Here is a 20,467-nt window from a genome sequence, read left to right as displayed (position 1 = left end):
GAGGGGAGACCTCATCGCTCTCTGCAACTACCTGAAAGGAGGTTGTAGTGAGGTGGGTGCTGGTCTCTTCTCCCAAGTAACTAGTGATAGGAAGAGAGGAAATGGCCTCAAGTTGCACCAGGAGAGGTTTAGATTGGATATTAGGAAAAATTTCTTTACTGAAAGGGTGGTCAAGCATTGGAACAGGCTGCCCACAGAGGTGGTGGAGTCACCATCCCTGGAGGAGTTCAAAAAACATGTAGATGTGGCACTTCGGGACATGGTTTAGTAGGCATGGATATGTTGGGTTGACGGTTGGACTAGATGATCCTAGAGGTCTTTCCCAACCTTAATGATTCCATGATTTGACAAATTGGACGTGATTACTAATTAACTCCCAACCTTAAGTTCACAACAGCTTAGAACTTCCTGAATCATATCATGAGTCAAACAAATGCCGTATCCCAACTGAACGAGCAACATTTCTAAATTATATTCTTGAGAAATGCCCATCAAAATTTATCTCAAAATTGACTATTTTGCAGTGCATACACCTGATTATTTTTTATCAAAACTTGGGAAAAGCCTGGTATAAAGCTTGTGTCGATTTAAAACAGTTCTCAACTAATTCAATGGGCACCACTGGTATTCGTTGACAGAGGGAGGGAGGGAAGACAAACCTTACATATATGACTACTCAGAGCAGGAAAAAAAAAAAAGTAGGAGTGAAAGGTAGTTTAGTCTCTCCACCAACCCGGCATTTTGCTTCTGCACGGCAAAATCTAAACACGTCACCTAGTGTCAGATGTTCATGAGTAATATTGCATCCCTGCTCACTAGGAATGGAGCTTGGCTTGCTAATCCATTTCACGTGGTTCACTACATAGTGTTAATACACTGAAGTTTCTTGTTATTTATGAGAGTTTGAGCTACCTTTGAAAAAATAACGTAAGTAAAATCCTTTCCATCTTATTGCAGGTACCTTAAAGCATACAGTATTTTTTTCTTTAACAGATTATCTGCAAACTTTTTTTTTCCTCCTTATAATTATTATGTTTTCTTTTTTAAAACTTCAGAAAAAATAGAAAAGATAAGAGAGCATTAGTTCCTTACTTACATGCTGTTATTGTACATAGAATAATTGCATCATATGAACAAAACACAATCAAAAAAATCCCTTTAGCAAAAAACAACTACACTAGCTTTTCATTTTACTTTAAATTTCAAAGCAGATTTTGAAAAACCTCAAAATTTCACAAGTTAGTAGCAAAAAAAAAATTATTTTTGATACCTACTTTAATAATAGATGGCATTTTGGAGTTGAGGTTATCATAAGTAAAATGCAGACGAGTCCTGAAGGAACATTTGTACAGTAGAGGTTCCTGGTAAAATTCAATTTTACCGCTAGCATTTCTTTTATCAAGACATACTGTGCAGTCAGAAAAGTTGATCATCTTCCTCAGTACCAGATCGGTGGCTTTTAAAAGAAGTATATAGGTTAAAAAAATATATTGCATTAAAAAAAAATAAATTATGCATGCATGTTCTTATCTAGAAGAAAACAATCAAGATGGTTGTGTGGTCATTATTTAAATCATCAGCAAAGTACTTGCTTGTGTGTCTAAAGAGAATAATTTAACGTGTCACAGACTTTTTCAGCTGAATACTTAAAAAGTAAGGACAAATTAGTTACACCCAATTCAAATTTTCATCCCTTCACTGTACCTTAGATCTGTTTATAAAATAAGAATACTGCTTCATGTGCAAGCCTAAGACCAATAAATATTATTCTCGTTATTCTCCCAGAAAGAATCTTGCATATTTTCCTACAAAGTTTTCTTTTGAATCTTCCAAAGCAAACAAGAGCTACTATAGCGATCTCAACATGGAACATATTTTGTAATTTTGTCGTATTAGTTTGTAACAATTTTAGCCAGAACAAAGAAATGGGTCCAGTGGTCAGGAAACCATTCATTAAATTCCCCGTTCTACTGGAGATCTTCTGTGTGATCTTAAAATACTCTTACTGTGCCCAAATTCCACCTCTACCAAATGTCAGTAAGGACATCTAGACTTACAGGTGAACCTTCGTAATTCAAAGACTGAGACATTCAGATTCTGAAGACCAAGATAAAGATCAAAAACTTGGGTTTCTTTTTTCCTGAAAATGTGAAGCAAAATGAAGCATGTCTTGCAATTGGTATGATGTGCTCACAACAGTACAGCACGTTTTACTACCTCTCTACCCAGCCTCTTTAGAGAGTTTTAGGATCATCACAAACAATTGCAATGGAACACCTTAAGATGCTACTGCTCATTCACACAAATAGAAAGAGATTGCCTAAGCACTCACTGCCAGCAGCAAGCACAAAATGAAATGCAATCACAGAAGGATGGCAAGTATGAGCAGAAAGGACTACAAAACATGTATAATTATCGGTGATCATACAAGTATGTGTTAAAAATCAACCTATATTATTTATAATTGGCTCTTCAAAATAAAGGACAAGGGAAACACTGGCAAGAAATGAAAACAGGCAGGAAGTATCTTACTTCTGACATAAAGAGCCAATTTTACTAGACTTGCAAATTTCTGTATCAGTTTAAGGGTGCCTCCACTGTGGCACCTAAAACCAAAAAATATCTACTCACCAGAGATGTCCATAAATGCTCGATCCCAAAACTCATCCACTGTATAGCATTCTGCAGAAGTGATATTGACTGAGAGAACAATATCATCCTCAACATATTTCAATATGAGATTGTTGATCACAATGTTGACATTGTTTACAACACGCCTAATCAAACTCTGAACATAACCTGTAAAATAAAACAAATTCTTCGGAGTTATAAGGAAGACATGACGCTAAATTCATTTTTTACTAAAGTCATTATTTCAAACTTCTACTCTCTTTTAAAATCAAAATTAAAACAAACCAAGTATCATTGTCCTTTATTTATCCGAAAATCACAGGACTTAAAACTCTTTAACATGCAGGGCAGTTAAGTCAATCAGCATCCTGGAAATGCAATAAACTATAGGAAAAAAAAAGTAAATACTGGAATATAATATAGTGTAAGAGATTAATTTTTAATGGCAAGAATCAACTTTGAAACTAAGAAGATAGAAGACTCTGGATTATTGTAGACAATGAATTTTAACGACAGTGACTTTTACTTGAAAGATATTTAGAAATAGGTTTGGAAGAGTGAACACCAGTTGCTAGGTTACTTTTCAAGTATGCATCTATTACGCCTATTTGCCCCCTCACCTAGTTTTTTTAAAGGGTAACTAAACACTAATATGCCTAGTACTTTTTTCATTCTAAAAGCTCATATATCCATGTCATGCTCAGCAAGACCCCTGTGAGGTATAACAAAATCAATTTCTGTCAACAACCCAAATAGTAAGCACCTGCACTGAAGTCTGTTGGGAAGAAATCCATTTAAATTTTTTCAGACATAATGTGATTGGAAAAATGATCTCGTCTGTGAATTCCCAGTATGCGGTAAACACTCATATTTTACCAATATGGTAAAGAAATTAAATACTACCCATATTCATGTCTTTTATGCATACTGAATGTAACTATGGAGCCAACTCATTTGTGCTGGAAAAAAAAACAAGCCTTAAAATTTCTATGTTTTAAAATTTATAACTTACTTTCTATCTAAAAATACATTTAATACAGGCTGTAGAGGTCTAATTTAGTAACTACGCTGAAAAAAAAAAAGCCAGTTAATGATACAGGCTTAAATCCACAGGCTTCAAGAGTAGTTTTCTGAAACTTGCATTAAATAAAACTCATATCAACAATATTAATTCAAATAAAACTTAAAATGACCATCAGGACATTGCGAGATCAGTAGGAGCAGACTCAGGTTGCTACTTCCATTCTACTCTGCTTTTTCTAGCTATTCATCGTTTTCACACTTAAATATTACTTTTCACCTTAGAGTATATGGAGCGTTTTACCATTACATAAGTGATTTTCTTGAGTACAGTTGACATAAGACGTTTTTCTTTTTTCAGCATTCAAAGCCTCCAACCACCTCTTATTAAACACAAAACATGCTTTCAGCTACCATTAGCAGAGTATTTTGATTCTGAACAGGTACATTTCTATGTTTTAAAAGTATTTCAATATTAAAATCTTAATTGTAAAACACATATCACATTTCTTATCATCACTCAGCTTGCTTCATTTTATACCATTCTTGCGCATATGTCACCCTTTGAGCAAAGCTAGTTCCAGCAGGTCAGAAATAGCATTTTAACATCTCCTGCCACTTTAATAGGATTGTAATTGTATTAAAACAAAACCCAGAAAATGTTTTAGACCATTGTCTACAGAAACAGGAAATCCAGAAATGCAAAGTCAAAATTTTGACAGCTTAGTACTGTCAGATTTCTAACAATCTGAATTTACCTTTTTAGCATATCAATCTAAAAAAAACTACTGAAGAATATGTGGAATAACTTGTTTTTAAGAATTTTCACTGACTTCTTAAAATGGTAACATATTTTTAGCTTATATGAATTCCAAAAATCAGATGTATCATTTCAATAATTAAGGGGCATAAGAGACCCATATTCATCACTAGAGTGGTGTAAACTGACCTGTATATAAATAGAAGCTGGCACATAGCATTTAGTTGCTTAAGTTCAGCATAGAAATATTTTGCAGACTATATAACTAGCAACTATAAAATCATAACCAGTAATTTAATTATGATTTTAAAGCAAGCTACTAATTTCATTGAAGAAAGTGAAGCTGTCCCTCCACAGGTCCAAAGTTTTTTCAATATTTTGCTTTCAAGGTTCTTTCAAATGCAATCTAATTTACATTTTCCTGCTTGTGAACGACAAAAACATTACAAATCCAGAAAAAAAAAAGTGAGTTATACTGATAGTTTCCAGCAGTATTCAAGAAAAGAGCAACACCACTTTCATCTGTGTGTCTTTTTGCCTGAATGCATAAAAAGAGGGGGCAGAATTCTATCTTCCAAATGAAACAGGGGTCACATTTGACAAAAAATTTGTTTCACACTTCTGTGAAGACATTTCCAAACTAGTGGTGCAGTATATTGTTAAAAGTACCATATAGGTACGAGCTTTCTAATTAAGTTCAGCTTTAAATACACTAGAATCAGATTCTCATGAGTGAGGATCAGTCTTTTAAGAAAATGAATTTAAATTGTAAATCTTACTATTCAAAACAAAGTAATGAAAACATCAGCAAAATCATATATAATACAGTTTAAAAAAAGGGGGGGCATGTTTTAAATACAAGTGGGAGAAAACAGGTGGGGGTTGCTTCTTAGTCCTGTAATTTTTAAATATAACACTATGACCACCTTTGCCACTACAATTCAGGTATTCTATGCTGAAGTGACTAAAAATACTAGAAAAACTGTAGGAGTAAGTTCTCTCCTGAGGTGCAACACAAAATCCACATGTATGCTTTTTCCAAATTCTCCAGAACCCAGAGGCTGCACTGTGCAGTAAGAGCTACAAATGCAGTTTCAGATCCAACCCTCCAAAATCTTGTAGCGCTATAGTCCACAGAGTGGTCTATTGATTCAGAATTGATATCATCAGACTGGTCACATCTAAACATCTTAAGTTTAGCAGTACTCTATTGTTACCAAAGCTACATTTTTAGCTAAAGCTCTGCCTAGCTCCATCTCTGAGAACACAGCAGAGCTGCAGGTCAAATAAATCTTTCAACAAATTACAACAGTAGTATGATACCTATATCCTCCAAAGACCGAAACAAATCCAAGCAGATGACTCAACATCTTACTAAAATCCAGGATGTGCAAATTGAAGCTTAGCAAAGCCATATCCTACACCACAGAGAATAAAATCTTCCTATAAGGAGACCTCTACTCCTCGTGGAGGCTGTTTACCACATGGGACCTCTATATTAGTGTTATTTATGCATCAAAAACCAAAACCAACTGTATTTAGAGAACTTCACCACATGGAAAGTAACTTACAGTCCATTCAATAAGGTAAGATTTCACTAGTGCTCTCTGAATCATTAGACTTCACTACCAACATACTCTATGCCGTTGAAGAAGGAATGTGATGACAAGTGAAGGAGGTGATAGTGCTCTACAGTTTCAGAGAAGCACAAAGTACATCTACAGAATCTATCAAATAGTAATGTAAGAAGGCACCAGATCTGATAATTTGCTACAGTACTGCAAATACAATATATGCAATTCGTATGAGTACACTAATCATTAAGAACCACAATATATTCATAAAAGATGACACACAAACCAATTTTCAATGCACATGTTGCATCTGGATCTGTGGAAATACATCTTTTAAAATGTTTTAACTTCCTAAGATGTTGACATTACAATAAGCAGACCTCCAGCCTTTCACTAAGACGACACCTTTCTGGGAGGTCCACAGATAACACTGACAGAAACAAACTTGAGGAACCAAAATTCTAGAACTGTCACTGAAGGTGATATAATCATCCAATTCTTTAGCAAGCTTTTGACTTCTGTTGTTCACAGGTGAGACCCAAAGAACCAAACGCCAAGGAACTGCCAGAGCTGAAGCGCTGTCCATGGTAGGATACGGTGGATGCAGCCTCTCCTGCAATTCCAAGCCACCAGAGTTTACTGGATCTCAGAGCTTTAAAAGAGCCTCCAGATCTGGCTCCTCAAGTACCAATTCCAAAGCAAGATGATACTCTGTAGTACATAATATTCCACACACTAAATTTCAATGTTCTTTCTTGATTCAAGGCAAGTATAAGATTTCTGTTAACAGAAGACAGAAAAAAGCCTAACACAAAACTGTCATGTCTTTAACCCTTCTAAAGTTACATGCCCCAAGAAGGCAAATTGCAATTCATTCCAGTACTCTCCAATTTCATTTTTCTGCACAAAACAACACCTCATACTCCAAATTTCTGTGCAAACTCAGAGGTAGTAGTAAACAGATATATAGTTCCTTAGGCATTTTTATATCACATAAATATCTCCAAGTTCAACTGAGCTGAATTCCATGTCAGGAAATTAAAAAATAAAAAAGTGGTGAACATCTCTACCACTAGATACAGGACTCAATAAGAATTGAGGAATTATTACTCTCATAAAAAAGAAATAATTCAGGAATTATTACTCTCAAAGAGAAAACCTTATCTTTAAAAATATTATGAGAATCTGAAAACAAAATGGCTGAAAACATACAAGAAAACAACTTAATGTGAATCCCTAAGCAGTTAATGAGCTGTAGAAAACAGAGTGATCTGAAATAGAAGAACCAGAGCTGCAGAGGATAAAAGCTAACACACTACCCCTACAGTACGTTTCTCATGCTAATCTATCTTGCACTATGAGTTCCGTCAATTTAAGAATTCAACAAAACAGAAGGAAAAGATACAAGGATTAATTACGTTTTATTGTAATTTGATTCTATTTTATAATATTCAAGTATTTCACTCACCTTTACGTGATTTGTAGGTGGACAGAGATATAATAGTCTAATTTAGACATTGTGGCCACCTGAATGAAATTTAGGTATTTTCTATCACTCAAATACAATCCAGCTTCTTAAATTATGGATTACCTGGAGGTAAATCAGGGTCAGGAGAAGCAGATTGCTGAACTCGTCGTGGTTTTACTGCTGATTTCATGCTTTCTGTGGTACTGCGGTTTGTTGAACTGGAACCACAACTTTCGTGGTCTTCCTGCTAGAGGAAAAGAAAGCAACTGAGTCAACCAAACAAAAAGAAAATAAATGTGGGGAGAGCGACTTGGTAAAGATTTGGTATATTAAACTTCTGTTACTCTTTTTCAATCCTGTACATGCGTCTAACTACAGAAAATATTACAAAACTAGCAGGACAACATATAAAATTATTTGCAGTTAATGCTTTCACTAACTTTAATTTAAAAAAAAAAAACAAACCTCAGTCATTTAATTATTAATTTCAATTGAACACACTTCATCTAGCTGCATTTCTGCTGAAACATTCCTTCAGAGACAGAGCCCTGCAGACTCCTACTAAATAGGAGAAACTACTGAATTTTATGAGCTTACATGCCAACTCATGAAACCACCTCAGACAGTTCCAAGATGTCAGTCATGTCCTTCCTAATACAGCTAACTGAAGCTGATTCACAAAGCAAAATATTTTTGCAGACTTCTAAAATAGTAAAACATGGCTCCAGAAAAGATAAATGAACTGAGGGCACCTGCTCATCTTGAGCTTCTATATAGCTTATTCACCTCAAGGAATTCAGAAGCAGGAAACATGGCTCATAATTAGAGAATATTATATAAGCCTTACAAGATGAAATTCGCAGACACAAGAAAATCTTAATTAGCTGAATTGAGGGTTTTAAATACCCCACTAGTATTCCCATTACATTCCAGAATGACAGTTTAACTACATGGCTCGAGTGCGATAAAGCCAAGAAAAGTAATGCAAATATTCTTGTAAGTGTGTTAGAAGAGCAGGTTAGAGAGGAAGCAAATTCTTACAACTTTTGACCCAAGCGAAACTATCTCTTCAATAGATGTAGTCTCTTGCAGAAAAAGAGCAAAATGCTCTCTGGGTCATGGCACTACTAGGATCATACAACATGTTCACAAAAAGAAAGGTTTGGGGAACAAATGTCAAGTACTGCAGTATGAAGCTATAATATTCTTAAGTCCTCTAACCACCAAAAAGCAAACAGCTTAAACTGTGCTGGGTTTTTGTAAAGGATAGATCATGTGTTTCCCCGCATTCTGCCTGGCATTTTTAATAATCTCAGAGAAGTTACAAAATGAAATCTTCGTATTACTTGCTTCTTAATGTTTTTTGCATGAAAAATAAAAAAAAAAGTTACACATAACAATACATTTTGAAATAGAAGTCTACAACTTCAAAAACAATTGAAGAGATAGTTTCTTTCCTTCCACTCCATATTTAGAAAAACAAAACACAGAGGGAAATTCTCTGATAAAGTGGAAATACCATTTCACTAAGAAAAAAAAATTTATGAGCAATATAGTCTTAGCCTGAAAGGAAAACAAACAAACAAAAAAAAAAACAAACAAAAAAAAGAAGGCTGAACTTACAACTTGGAGAAATTGCAGAAGACAGACCCATTCATGTATTAGAAGGGTAGAAGATAGCTTCTAAAAGAAGGATGAGTTACCATAAAGGATTTGAGATGCTCCAGTCATTAACACAGTACTGAAACGAACTGTTTGGTTTTTTTTCATTTATGGTTACTTGGTCATTTCAGTCATACACAACCTTCCCATTCCAACGCATGAAAAAATGAAATGGGTGTTTAGCATCAACTCTGGAGGGCACTTGTTTGCTTTCTTATCTCTGACAACTTTCTGACTCTTTTCATCAAGGAATGCAAGTCTCCTGAAGAGACTCTCTCAGAACTTCTAACTACGGTGCAATTTCATTAGTAAGCCACCACTCTCTTCATGGCATACCTGAGCAATAATGACAGCTTGACGCTCTTGCTTTATCTTTAAAACTGGAGTGACAGAAGGCTCTTCATCAACATGTATATTTTGTAACCAGAAAAGCTCACCTCTCCTTCACAACTCCAGCTTACCAAGAAAAATTAGATGATAGACTTTTAAGCTAAATTTTTTGAAGTAACTTTTAACTATACCCTCTTTCTTGGAAACTAGTTCATATGTAGCATGAAAATATTTTTTCAGATGAGTCACCATACTGCTATTTATGTTTTGCACTTGCAAAAAAACCCGAGATGTCAGAGTGACCAAACAGCTCAATTAGCACATTTCCTTCTTTCCTGAGCTCACTTATGGATTGTACAGAATGCTGTAGTGCGACTATTGAATGATTTGATCTGATAGGATCACATTATGCTTGCCTTTTAATATTTATGTGGGCTACAAGAAAAAGAAGGGGGGGCCAGGGAAGGCATTCTGTTTTTGAAGTGTTAACTGGATCAAACCTGGCTACATTCAAGTCTAACTTTTCTATCTGCATACTGACACGGCCATGTTTGATGAATCTTCTCATAGCTTCATGCAAAATCTATGCAATGTTTTAATCGCATAGAGTATTACTAACACTTAAAGATGAAATAAGAGTGGCTTAAGCTTTTACCACTTTCAGAGAGCTAGGACACTGGGTTTGGTGGGGGGGTGTTTGTTTTAAAGGAAAGGGGCGGAGAACCCTTAGATTGTGTTAATTTTGAAAGAAAGTCTCAAATCTTAACCTATAAATAAAATTCAATACAATAAGCTTTTTATATTTCCTTGAGCTACAAGTCTGTTGTGATGGAAAATGGTTGCAACCATTTAGAGCAAGTTGGACCTAAAAGTAATCAAAACAAAAACGTACATGTTCCAAGATGGTGCCAAAATGCAACACATAAAAATTGATCTCAGAAATATACCTATGTGACTTAATCCACATGAAGTAACAGAGTATACCTATATTTAAGAAGAATTCAACCTGACCAAACATTTGAAAAAATTTTAATCTGGGATAACATCCATTCATTTCCTTACATTAAACAATTATCAAAAAGGTTTTAGAGCTGCATGGGGTTTTTTTGAGCATGAACACACACCATTTTTCACAGCTACTGATACTTTATAAAGCAAATGTTGTATTCTTTAGTTACCGGAAGATGATAACAGTGGTCGTGACCTTATAGGAACTACATTCCTATGTAGATGTATATCCAAAAGCTTTCTGTATCTGCACGCTTCTGCTCAACGTTAACTTTAAGAGCACACTATTAATTTCTCAAACACGTGGCTGTCTCATAAGCCCAGAAGTAAAACATGTTCATTAAAGAGATGGGAAAAACGTTCCAAGCGAACTGCCAAAACTAGCATAATTATGAAACTATTTAACACTGGAACCAGCTAGAGTCACACACTGTGTCTAGATCACAGTGATGTCATCAGAAACACCCAGCCAAAAGGCACTAAAACTACAGCGCTCCCATAAATCCACCTCACACCAGATGACAAACATTTTAAAGTTAAAGTCAAAATTATACTGGGGGTAGGAAGGGAGTTACATTCTAAAAGTGCTAATAACTATAGTTATAGTACAAGATTTGATAAATGCCCCTTCATTTTAGCATTAACGAGAGTGATTCCAAACAACAGTGACAACAGCAGAAAACTAAAAATACTCACGATGTATCTAGAGAGATGATTTTTAAAGAAAATAACACCCGTTTACAAAAATATCTTCTCCCACTAGCTTGTATCATAAGTAAAGCCTAGAAAGCTTAAAATTTAACATGAGGTCCTGCTTATGGGAGTTGTTATACAAATGTACCTTGGATCAGGACAAATAGAAGTTTGCACAACCAGGCTCCTTTTTCCCTTTTGGCAAATGTGTTGGACCAGGTACTCAGCTGAAATATTTTTATAGAGCACTATGGTTACATCCAAAACTATGCAGGTCATAAGTAACATGCTGAAGACACCTAAGCTATTACATTTACATGCACGTTCCTCAGTCAATTTTCTACTGCAACAGAACATAGTTATTGCAAGGTTTAAAGCAAATTGCAATCAGCAGCACCTGAACACATACTAGATGAGGTTTATGATGATCTTTCCTAATAAGTGGAGTTTATTATCTTTGCTCATTATTCTGTTTTCCAAACTTAATACATAGTTCTTTTTCTCATTAAAAAGATACTTTCTCATTTTAAAAATATATAAATACTATTTAATGTGCAAGACCTCCAAAATGCCTCATAAGCATGCTTAATGGGAAAAAAGTTTTCTCTTGGGGATCACTTAGCTATTTATGCAAATATTGTCCCTCTTCTTTCATCAAATCAAGTTAAAGGTAAAGAAAACTGAGTTCTTTCAAAAGAAAAAAAAACTACACACAGGAAAATGTGTAAAAACAATGGCCATTATGAATTAAAATTTTAAAACCCAAACCGATCCTAACTTGCAGAGAGTTCTCTATCGCCATTTTCTCTCTTCCTCTACAGAATTTTGCTTTTTCTGATCCTTTGTCATTTTTAAAACAGTGAGCTCAATATCCTTTACAAGTCAGTAAGAGATACATATTTCTATTTCTGTAAAGCATATCTTAAATTGCAAGATGCAAAAACTGCAAGAGAGGAACTCATTTCCCACTAGTGAACTGTGCTTATATGGCTGAGTAGTTAGCTGCCTGTGGCAAGGCTAAAAGTAATATTCAGAATATATTCATTCTAGCAAGGCCTTTGGCACAGTCTCCTGTACAGACCTTATTCCCTAATTGGTGAGATATCAACTGGATAGTGGGAGATAAGTTCGGTGAAAGAGTGGGTGGACCACTGGGCTCAGAGGGTTCTGATCAGGGGCACAAAGTCCAACTGGTGGCTGCTTACTTGTGGCATCCTTCAGCGATCAGTACCAAGCCCATGGTGTTTAATATCCTTATTAAAGACCTGGAAGATGGGGAAAAGTGAACCCTCAGCAAGGCTGTGGATGCTACCAACCTAGGGGGAGGAGCCAACACACTGGTGGGCAGGGCTGCTATTGACAGGGACCTTGAGAGGCTGAAGAAATGGGCTGTCAGGAACTCCGTGAAGTCCAGACAGAAATGCTAAGTCCTGCACCTGGGATGGAGGTACTCTGTGTAACTGTACAGATTAAGAGCCAAATTGCTAGAAAACAGCTTTGCAGAAAAGAATCCAAGGGTCCCAGTGGACAGCAAGTTGAACGTGAATGAGCAGTGTGCACTTGCTGCAAAGAGGGACAATTGTGTACTGGGCTATAATTAGCAGGGGTGAAGCCAGGGGCATGATCCTTCCCCTCTCTTTGGCCTTCATGAGATGTTATGTGGAATACTGCACCCAGTCGACGGCTCTCCAGTACAAGAAGGACATGGACATACCAGAACCAAGTCCAATGGAGGGCCACCATGGTGGCTAGGGGGCTGAAGCACATAAGCTCTCCCTCAGGGGAGACTGAGACCACTGGGGTTGTTCAGCCTAGAGAAGGGAGATCCTACTGCTGTCTACAGCTACCTACTGGGAGGGAACAGAGAATAGGGAGCCAGACTCTCTGTCCGTTGCCACTCATCCTCTCACAGTACACCTTTGACAAATCTGAAACACAGGCAACTCCAAGCAGGGCAAAAGCTTTTTCACCAGGAGGGTGATCGAGTATTGGAACAGGCTGCCCAGATAAGGTGATGGAAGTCTCAATCCTTGGAGCTATTCAGCACTTGGCTGGCAAAGCCCTGGAGCAACCTGCTCTAATTGGACTTGCTTTGGGCATGAAGTTGGACTAGATCACCTCCAGAGATCATCCTGAATTGGTCTATGATTCTTCTCCATGCAAAAATGAAATAAAAAGTAATAAAAGTTTTTTAAAATATTCTCTTAAAAATACACTAAAAGTTTCATTAAAATGGTAAGCACTATCAAGGTCTTGCTTTCAAAAAGATATTAATTATGTCCCACTGCTATATAATTGTCAATATGCATGATATACATACACAAATAGACAAATTCATTCATACTACACTTCTGTCTAACCTTGCAACAACACTTCTGCTGACTAGCACAGATCAAGCATTACTTACAAACGAGTCACCAACTTTCATACGTCCTCAATAACTTCACTGCACAATTATCCTGCAAAGAATATTTTACTATGAGTTAACAACAAACAGAAACTGAAATACGGAAACAGAAAACTAATTTTACTATTTTTCTAATGAACAGCAAACTAGAAGCGTAACAACACTGAAACAGAGCAAAATCAGTGACTTAAACATGGCATCTGTAAACCTTCTGAAAGGTGTGAGTTAGTAGTCTAATGCACACTAACTTTAAAATTATATACATATATGTCTATTTAAAAATTATGAGAGTATAACATACTGAAGATTCAGCCAAATCAGCCTGGGTTACTAATTTGTAGAATAATTAAGGAGTTCTGTATTATATATGCAAATTATATACAGCTTATACATATACACTCGTTGTACCTTCAAAAGTCTATTCAAGACAGTCCATCTGCTTTCACTGTTACAAAACCCAATTTTAAATCTTTTCAAACTGGCAAATCACATACCTCAGAGTGAGTACTCAGAGATTAAACTCTGTCTTTCTCTAAGGCAAATGAGAGCATGATGGATGGTCTTTATTTTTCTACCTAAATTTTTTTTTCAGTACTATTTCATGCAGAAACATGTCAAAAATCAACTCTTTAAATTATGTACCAGACTACAAAGGAGAAATACCAAGGAATTTGGGGCAGATATGCAGTGGCAAAGCACCTTGATGAGTGTGGGGAATAAAAAAGGGTAACCTGGTTAAGAATAATGGACAAGCTGGAGCAATCAAGAAATAATTTAACAAGGTGTTAGCCTGCATTTGCATCTTGCTGCATCTGATCTCAGCTGATATTAGATTCAGAGAAACAAGTAGTAGCAGTGACCAGCAAGATACACTAAGATACCTGTACTAGATCAGTAGGTTACATCTATCTCTCAGTCTGTTATCATAAGCCATGTGTTGTTAATTTTATATTAGCATAGCACAATGTACTCTGAAATAGAGGCATGAGTTAAAAATCCATGTGGAAGCTGTGGACAGGCTAAAATGCTGCCACGGCAGCCCCAACTGAAAGCCAAGAAGCTTGTAGGAAGCCTGTTGCACTGATAGTGCAGTATGTGTGCTGTCTGCCTATTGATTTCTGGGCAATAACATCTCCCTGTGATGCTGCTACCGTTTTGATTAGCAGATTATCTGAGGTATTTGAGAGGAACATTCCCTTGTTTACAAGAAAGGGAGCTGTCAGAGTATGAAAGCCTATGGTGATAAGGCCATAGAGCCAAAGATAAATAAAACAGGCTATTCTCACTAAGTGCTTCTCAGAAATACACCCCAATTTCTCAACACCCAAGACAGAGTGACAAATAAAATTACTTTGCAAGTCTTTTTGAGGTAAAGTGAGTTGTACAAATATCTTCTTTCTATTTTGGAAAGAAGTTATATTATAAACTGTTAACTGATCATCTAGTAAAGTTTCTGATATATTTATTATGTTTTAAAAAAAATTATGAGACCACCTACCATGATGTAAGTGCTTTTTAACAGAAATAAACATCTCAAAATGGCTTTTCTGCAATTTCTGCTAGGATAAGCTTTTTAAAGATCTCACTCTTCCTCATGTTACAGGAAGTTTGCCCAGGGCTTTGGTTTGGGGGGATATGGGTGAGAGCATCTTAATTCTGTAACATTATTCTGTGTTTAACACCTAGCACTGTAGGGTCCTGGTCCATGACTAGAGCTCTCAAAGCTACAAAGAAGAAAACAACAAACAGTAAGAAATATTACAGTAGCAACTGGCAGCTACACTTAAGATTTGGCATTACTATAGAGGGAAGAATGGAAGGGATAAAAAAAGGCAATTCCTAAATGTTTGTTCCACAAAACTCACAGTGCACAGAACTCTACCTCAGTAATTCTCACACAAGGGTGGCCTGAAAGGAAAGGAGTCAGGAGGACAGATGTAGCAGAAGGACTAGTGCTAGGTGAGCTCCTTCAGCAAAACTGATGATGTGGGGCATCATTGATATGGGCTAAAAAGGGCCCTTCTGCCCCACATTCTCCATGCCTGGAAACAAGAAGGAAGAGTGGCTGAAACAGTTTACCCTGAAGGACAGGGAGGAAGAGTGATAGGAAACACACTCAGGAGAACAGACTGCAAACATAAGAGGAGATGAGAAGTGATGTACATTTTTATTCTCTTTTCTGACTTGTGTTCAGAAACGATCAAATCTAGTAAAATTAAGAGTGTTAAAAGAACTTATATCTATAAAAAATAGAAAACCTTTCTCTTGAAAATTAGTCTGAACAAAACAGAATATGTACTTCAAGTTGAAACAGTTTATCTCCATACATGGAAACTCCAGAACAGTATGACTGTTCTGCTGTCATCCAGCCTAACACACAATTCAGGGGCTGTTACGTGACCACCTCACCCACAGACAGGTCCAGCCACTGAAATGGTCAGCACCACAACATTTTTTTCTTACATCACTGCATTTCTTCTGTGTACAGTAACAGCATTAAGCCAGTTTACTTTTTTTGTGTGTGCTATTTTGGAAGACACTGTAACACAGACTGGACACACTCTCATCCTTGTTACAGATCCCTTGAAATATTAATTAAGAATAGCTGAGCACTATTTCTCTAGCATTTATCAAGTACATTGTCCTGAACACTGCAGGAAGATCAAAACACCATTGGGAGCATGACTCGATCACATCACTGATTCATTACACAACATCTGGGAACCATAAGCAAAAACTTGGCCCATTCAGGTCACTTCCTATTGTAATCTGTTCCACCTGCTAGAGGGCTAGCACTAGTCCCCAACCCTATTTCAACTGGCCCCAAACTCTTCACCGAGATGTCACTTTCCTTTGTGGTAGCAGATTATTAAGGGTACCTGTTTCCCCCACTGTACTAGTGGGTTGTAGTTGCAGCTCCATTTCACACTTTCTTTAGGGGGTACTTTCCCCTAACACATCTCCTACTGCAGTTTATTAGAAAGCCAGACCCCATGTGCAAGAATCCCCTCCACCAAGCACCTGCCAAGGATGTAGTAATAATTTTTTATTACAACATAACTTTGCTACCCACTTCCTTCAGAGGAAGGTATAAGACTGTCCAGACCAAGTTTTCTCCCAATTCCAAACACTATTGAGCAGCATAACTACAGCAGGGCCCCAGCAAATTGAGTAATCCCCAGCTCTCCAGTTTCTAACATCAGGACAAACCTCGGACACATCACAGAGGAAGGCCTGAGGCACAAAGCTTCGCCTGGAGAACTTGCTGTCCAAGCGAGCTCTTTTCATTGCTGAGCATCATCTGGGCAGTGTTTGGCTTCTGGCAGCTGCTGGGGGAGGAAAGAGAGGAAAGGAGGTAATGAAATGGCAATGGATTATACATGCCAATGTCAGAAGGAGGAGTATACCCATTAGGGTCACCCCAGCTGCCACTGATTTTCATAAATTTATATGTTATTATCCTTTAAGTGACTAATTTCCATCAAAATTGTTTGAAACTAGTCAATAGGTTCAAAATTTAATGGGCCAGTGCAAAAGAAGATGATGCAATCTTCTATTCCTCATGCATGTCTGGTTTCCTTAAGATACCAGGCTTAAAACCCAACACAACTGAAACATGTTGGGGTCATAGATTTTAGCCTAGCAGTCCTTTCTTCCTCAGTTACTGTTTGAGATGGGTCCAAGCCAAATTTGAGCTTGTGGCCATTCTCCACAGAACATGCCCCAGGGGAATTCTTCCCCAGCTAGGAATGGTATTTTTCAGGATATTTTTGCCAGTGCAGGGAGGCTCAAGTAGAAGTGAGATTTCTCAGCCATGGGCACAGTAATACTGAAACTCTCTTTTGTTCCCCAGGGAACAAAACATACAAATATTCTGAAAGGAGCTGGGGGGATGGGACAGTTACCGTTTGGTGCTCAACTGCGCACTCCAGCCACAAGCAAAAGTAAGAGATTAAAAATTGGACAACAGGATGGAGAAATAAGATTCAAAAGAACTTGGGGGAAAAAAATATGTATGTGGGAAAGTTAAAGCCTGGAAACATCCTCTAATCTCATATAATGCCAAGCAGGAAAGCTCAGGGAGGATTTAGCATGGAAGAAGAAAATAACCTATCTTGTTTCAAATTAAAACATGGAACATCATCTGTAACAAAACTACTGAATAACATGGGCCAAGGAATATCTTTAATGCTAAACTCACAAAAATATTCTCTTAAATCTATAATTCATCAGGTTTTTATCTATTTACATTAAGAAATCTGTTTTATAAATTTAAGTTTGACATGAGTAATCACAGGTAACACACCGTTAAGTCATCAACTCATTTGGGTTTCTCTAACATTTCTCATTTTACATGTTATGTATTTGTTGCGATGGTAGATAGTTTTAGCTTCTTCAAAAACTGACTTAAAGCATACTACCCACAATACTATAAATTCATTTAAGTGCAACGCATTCATACCAAACGAAAAGAGAGCTTTCCTTGGACTGGTGCTTTTTACCTGCAGTCCGGAAGAGCAGTTGCAACAGATAATTCCATTATTCAGAAGGCAAATCCCTCACTCTACAAAAAAGCGTCTTGATCTGAAATTTAGGTATTACCAATAACTTAAGGACTAAGACAATCCAGGATTGTCCACCCATGGCAATCACCCAGGGATGAGGTTCATGCTTTAGCACCCTCCTGTGGCACAGACCGTAGTCCATCCACTCCTAAATCCACCATACATGGACACCCTTCACTTATTCTTCCCAGGCAGGTCTCCTCACAACTGCCTTTCCCCTCCTTCCCCCTCAAGCAACCTGTGGGCCAAATATTTACTCCACATCTCAGAAACTAGGTTGAGCTATATCGTACTTGTGCTGACAAAGTTGGATGTTGCAACCATCACTTCTGAGTGAGTCCTATATACCATTAAAATAAATAAACAAGTAAAATCTTAAAAGCTATGTTTGTTCAACATAAAGTATTGATACATACATATTGTTAAACTGCTCTGGAAACATAAAGCTCTAAAACATCTCAGTTTGAGCAATGTTTTTTTCTGAAATCTTGACTAAGCATGGTCAACTGATTCTGAGAGCTTGTCTTTCTCAAGATTTACTGTTGGGGAAGAACACATGCTTGTGATGCACTGCACAAAGAGATTAAGTATTTGTTTTATACTTGATAAGAAAAAAAATGCATCTAGCTTTCATATAGCTAACAGGCTGGCACATCATTATTTCTTAATTTTCTGGTCAAGAAGCCAGGATGCAAAAAGCACACACCCCCGCTTCATACTGAATGAATATTAAAGTGTACAGTGCTTAAATAGTCCTTTTATGCCTATGTGAGCCTCAAAATCAGTTTCTAAGCTGTAATACAAAGTTCAAATAGACAATACACTACATAAAGAAAGTTATGACAGGACACGATTGTGGCAGTGCATCATGCTGATACAAGTCTCTTAACATAGTCACACAATGATATCTAAATATCCATCTCTTTAAATATACTGAACTGTGTTTCCTACATTGTGACTTTCTATATGCTCTTAGAAACATGATCTGGCAGTTAGAACTTCATCCTAATCCTGCTCCCTTTGTGGAAGCACACAGGCACGCTTACATGCAGGTAAGCATTTGTGCCAAGTGATGAACAGCCGCCTTCTATCCACACACAGTCTTTTTTTAAACTATCCCATACTCTACAAGCATTAGGATGAACAAATATAGTTTAACTAGAAAACACAATATAAAAATTAACTTAGAATGCAGTTTCAATGCAATGGTTAAAAAAAAATAAGAGATGCAATACTGGAGATAGATAACCTGTGGGTTTTAGTAGCTCTTTGAAAACTAAAGTAGCAACAATATAGATTAAGAACAAAGACCATATTATGAAGCCAAAACTTCATGCCAAATCATGATACAGAATATTGGAAAGTTATCAATTGTGTATATATACTTTTATGATTTTCATAAAAATTCTAGATGACAAAAATAGCACTAGTCACAGTGCGATCATCTAAACTCCTTATAAATTTTTTACATCACAAGTGTCAATACCAAACTTATCTACAAATTTCAGTTATGAATACTTCTAGATACACAGATGCAGCTTACTAAAATGTCATTTCCAACTGAAAATTAACATGTCACATGCAAGATCTCAAAAAACAAGGATGCTTCCACCTCTGCTCTTCTTTTGTGCCTGGATTATAATCACATTGTGTGCACATTTACTTGCCCATCGCATACCCTCTGTTCCTATGTGCAAATGTACTATATTACAGTCTTTAATTACTTCCTAAGAAAGATTACTTTATGAAGGTATTTTGGCAATGCCCATCAGTTTAGTATATTAAAAATAGATTAATATATACACAGTATATGTGGATATACTTATAGCTAAACTGATATGTATTTACATATGAATTTATCTATACATATACTATATATTTATACATTTTTGCTTAAAGTAACAGACAATGATACTGGATATCTTACAAGACATTATTTTACAACTACTCCCACAAACAAAAGGGTGCCATACATATCTGCATGGACAAAACTCATACTACGCAGTTTTTCCCCTAGATTCTGTCTGCAAAATAAATTTAAGAGAAAAAACATAGATGGCCTGAATACACCACAACATCTTCCACGAGTAATCTGTGTTCCTGTACTCAGCTTTGCCAAACAGTGTATGAAAACATTTTCTGTGAGAAGTATCAAGTAAGTGATATTCACCTGTGGTATTCACAATGTGACATTTTACTAGAAAAATATCCTTGTATTTAATCAAAAACTTTGCATGTGGTATATGTTGTAGGTCAGAGAGAATATTTTTTGTCTGTTACTTTCATAACAAACATCCATAACTATTCATAACTATCCCTGTAAAGATCTTTGCCTGGTTTGGTTTTTTC

General features: G+C 36.5%; 1 protein-coding gene across 10 annotated transcripts in view; it reads right to left on the bottom strand.

Moving 5' to 3' along the window:
* VPS13B (vacuolar protein sorting 13 homolog B) overlaps nucleotides 1-20,467 on the bottom strand; it is a 491,276-nt gene that overhangs the window by 438,147 nt on the left and 32,662 nt on the right. For 6 of the 10 annotated variants that reach the window (XM_075495027.1, XM_075495031.1, XM_075495030.1 and 3 more), the window contains exons 4-6: nucleotides 7,577-7,700; nucleotides 2,632-2,799; nucleotides 1,275-1,456 (exon numbers count right to left, since the gene is read on the bottom strand). In XM_075495027.1, coding sequence (XP_075351142.1) covers nucleotides 1,275-1,456; nucleotides 2,632-2,799; nucleotides 7,577-7,700 — 474 coding nt within the window. Of the gene's footprint in view, nucleotides 1-1,274; nucleotides 1,457-2,631; nucleotides 2,800-7,576; nucleotides 7,701-11,294; nucleotides 11,374-20,467 lie in introns of all 10 variants that reach the window. The other 4 variants (XM_075495028.1, XM_075495032.1, XM_075495035.1 and 1 more) reach the window with 3 other exon arrangements.

Source organism: Mycteria americana, chromosome 2, assembly GCF_035582795.1.
Source record: "Mycteria americana isolate JAX WOST 10 ecotype Jacksonville Zoo and Gardens chromosome 2, USCA_MyAme_1.0, whole genome shotgun sequence".
NCBI classification, from domain to species: domain Eukaryota; kingdom Metazoa; phylum Chordata; class Aves; order Ciconiiformes; family Ciconiidae; genus Mycteria; species Mycteria americana.
The sequence above is the reverse complement of the archived record's forward strand: the minus strand, read 5'-3'. Positions and strand labels throughout refer to the sequence as shown.